This window comes from Coptis chinensis, chromosome 4, assembly GCF_015680905.1.
Source record: "Coptis chinensis isolate HL-2020 chromosome 4, ASM1568090v1, whole genome shotgun sequence".
Taxonomy (NCBI): domain Eukaryota; kingdom Viridiplantae; phylum Streptophyta; class Magnoliopsida; order Ranunculales; family Ranunculaceae; genus Coptis; species Coptis chinensis.
The window spans coordinates 14,365,204-14,368,438 of record NC_141459.1 but is presented as its reverse complement, the minus strand read 5'-3'; the positions used below and the strand labels follow the sequence as shown (position 1 = coordinate 14,368,438).

General features: G+C 35.2%; 1 protein-coding gene across 2 annotated transcripts; it reads right to left on the bottom strand.

The window, feature by feature from the left end:
* Window positions 1-246: 246 nt before the first annotated feature.
* Window positions 247-2,936, bottom strand: LOC147502074 (large ribosomal subunit protein eL37z-like). Of its 2 annotated transcripts, none has more exons than XM_086603853.1 (5): window positions 2,695-2,936; window positions 953-1,235; window positions 681-729; window positions 507-608; window positions 247-414 (listed from the first exon to the last, which is right to left on the bottom strand). In XM_086603853.1, exons 2-5 carry the CDS (start codon window positions 1,145-1,147, stop codon window positions 368-370), a joined length of 393 nt encoding a protein of 130 aa, XP_086459979.1. In that variant the 5' UTR covers window positions 1,148-1,235; window positions 2,695-2,936; the 3' UTR covers window positions 247-367. The 2 variants fall into 2 exon arrangements, with proteins under 2 accessions (XP_086459979.1, XP_086459978.1); XM_086603852.1 differs by lacking the exon at window positions 2,695-2,936 and adding an exon at window positions 1,527-1,925 and having other exon boundaries at window positions 953-1,492.
* Window positions 2,937-3,235: the final 299 nt, after the last annotated feature.

Sequence of the window (3,235 nt, the reverse complement as noted above, 5' to 3'; positions counted from 1 at the left end):
CTTATGGTAACTATTTAGACACATATTTAAAATCTTTGCAACGCTTTTTTATTTCACAAAAGCTTTTTAAGCGTTGGTAATTTGTTCAAATTTTTACCAACGGTTTGTAACCGTTGCAAAGTTGTTAGTTAATTTTAAAAAAATAATTTAAAATTCATTTGTAACGGTTATAAACCGTTGCTGATGGGTTGCTAATAAAAAAAAATAATTTCTCATATTTTGTAGTGAGACCAGCTAAACCAATTAATTGAACAAGCATATTCAACATAAAATTCTCAAAACATCAAGTCATTCATTTCTCAAAACAGACATAAAATTCATTCCCCTCGATTCTAAAACAATACCACATATCGCCACGTTCAATCGATTAAGAAGAAGCAGCAGCTCCCTTACTCCTGGGAGCAGCTTGAGTACCTAAAATCATTTCCCATTTTCAATAAACTATATATAAAACCAAACAACTAATATAAACAAGGGGATTGCTTGTTTGTTTGTTTATTATATACCTTCTCTGAAATTACTCTTGAATCTGCGAGGAAGATGACGAAGATACTGCATCCTTCCAGTTCCAGTAGTCTTCCTTCGAATAGCTTTCACACTCCAGTTATCTATTAAACCAAATTATTATTAATAATAATAATAATAGCAAAAATAAAATAACAATATTTTTAGATCATTACATTTTCTGATGCGACTAGCTGGGTAAGCACAAGCAGAACAACGACTCTTCTGTAGATGGAAACAATAACAAACAACTCAAAAAACAATAACAAACTGTTTTCCATTTGTGCCAAGAGACAATAAAGTCATCACATCAATGCATACAAGTTATTTGTGCCAAGAGACAAACAAGAATAAAGTCATGGAATAATCATACCAATGCAGCATACAAGTTAGACAATTGAGACAAATTAGTCTTAGTTCATGTGTGTGTCATCACATCAAGGCTCACCTTTTCCAAGGCAAGAGCATGACCCAAATCCAATTGAAGGCCGTCATTTATAACAGACTTGTACCTCAGCACCAAATCCTGGTTGTTCCTTATAATTGCTTCTGCAATTTCTCTGGATTTCTTCAACAACTCATTGTCTTGAACAACATGATTCACCAAGCCCCACTTTTCTGCCTTTTCCGCAGTTAAAGGCATTGCTGTTAATGATACTTCTCGAGCCTTATTTACTCCTATAATACGTGAAAGCTTCTGAGGAAGACCCCATGACGGAAAGATACCAAATCTGCCACGGGACATTTTATATAAACTTCACTATTTTAATAATTACTATCAAAATCAATCAACACTTGGCAAAAATTGAACCCATTTAACACGCTAGCCTCTTAATCCAAAACCAAATCAAAATCAAAACCAAAATCGAACCCATTTAACACGCTAGGCTCTTGAGTCTTCAGGACATAAATGTCATTTTACAAAATCTAAGGACAACTTCAATCACGAAAATAGGACATGTAGTAAAATTACGAGAAACGAAAAAACCTTTTACATGTAAAATTACGAGAAACGAAAAAACCTTTTCCTTATCTGAGAACAAAATCCAAACCGAATCAATTTATGATTTCCTCAAAATATATAACCTCGTGTACCCCATTTCAAATTTGTTTTCGTTTTCCACCCCTGGGCTTTACTGTCTTTACATATAAAAGACCCCTCAAAATAAAATAAAAAAAACACTTTCCCTAAACCACCCTTTTCTTCTTCATTCAAAAAAAAAAAACTACTCCTCTCTCATATCAAATTGAATCCCAAAATCCATCTCCTTCTCAAAAGATTCAAAAGCTTTCTATTACAAACAATTAAGGAGGTTTATTTCTATAGGGGCATGTGTAGGGCTGGTATGGAAGACACTGGTTTTAACTGGGGAACATGGGAAGAACTTGTTCTTGGTGGTGCTGTTTTAAGGCATGGTATTTTTTCTGAAATTTAGTTATATATACAATTGAACCATCTTTCCAAAAGTGAAACACCTCCAGAACAGTCAAAAAGCGTACTTGAACATTTCAGAGATCAGGCTGATCGTGTTCTTACAGACTCTGTATCCATAAAAAGCGATATTTTTCACTTTTTTAGTTACATGTGAGGAAGGGTTCACTTACATAAGTTAAAAAGTACCCGCTGCTTGAATTGACTGGTCGACATTCTCAAATATTCAAGCAGCAGCAATTGGTCTGAAATTCATACCTTCTCCTTGTCCAATGCAAACACAGTAAAAAAGAACACGGACCAACTAACGCACTTCTCCTAGCCTCTTGGGTTTATGCAAAATAAAAAATCGCCAATAATGACGATGTAGACTCTTTTTCCAAAAGCTATCACCCATTTACACTTACTGTTCCTAAACCTTTAACAATATGGAGTTAGGGACAATTGTTCCCACCAATGTGGACACAGGACATTAGAGTATATATCTAATTTTCGGGATTGCACTAACTAAATCATTTAGCTGGAAATGTTTCTATCATGCAAGCAAATTTTGCCTTATGTGTTGGTGAAAATCTTGATGCTCACTTCATACCACTTTCTTTTCTCACTAATATGAGTAAAACCTTTTTATTGTAACCAGGAGTTACTTAAATCACCGAATCTTGTCTTATGAGGAAATCACCTGCAGCTTCTATAAATCATTACACACAAAAAGCACTTCTCAAAAATCAAGCCAAAAAAAAATGTAGATTATACACCGTGAACTCCTCACGACTATCCCTTCCGATAAGGAGGAGCATCGCGATAAGAAGAGGAAGATCGCTTGTTAGTAGTAACGAAGTTCTCACGGATCTAGGAGGAGGAGGAGTCCTACTCCTACTCCTGCTCTGCTCCGGCTCCGCTTTGGCTCATGCTCCTACTTGCTATCCATACTCATAACTCCTCCTTCTTCTTCACCTCCTTCTCAAAAGAAACCAAACTTCCTTCCACCTCCACCTTCCCGTCCCACATCACCACAAAATCAAACCACCTCCATAATAAGTCCATATCATCCATCTTCTTTTTTAAACACACTTAAACTATACTCAATCCCCACACACACAATACCTTCAACAAATTAGAATTTAAGTACTAACAATAAGCCCATGTATTAAGAAAAAAAAAATATAGTTTATAATAAAATTTCCCAATCTATGAATCTAAACGACTTCTTTCTTCGTTTTTAAGCAATAACTTACGGTCATAGCAAAGAGCGAAGATTCTCAATCGATCTTATGAAGAAAAGAAGAAGCGAGGAGA

What these genes read in the sequence shown, in the direction of transcription:
- LOC147502074 (XM_086603852.1), bottom strand. Translation starts at nt 1,249, where the DNA reads ATGTCCCGTGGCAGATTTGGTATCTTTCCGTCATGGGGTCTTCCTCAG. An exon ending in AGCTAGTCGCATCAGAAAAT is followed by an intron (nt 609 to 680) that starts GTAATGATCTAA and finishes TTGGTTTAATAG; the next exon opens with ATAACTGGAGTGTGAAAGCT. An exon ending in CAAGAGTAATTTCAGAGAAG is followed by an intron (nt 415 to 506) that starts GTATATAATAAA and finishes AAATGATTTTAG; the next exon opens with GTACTCAAGCTGCTCCCAGG.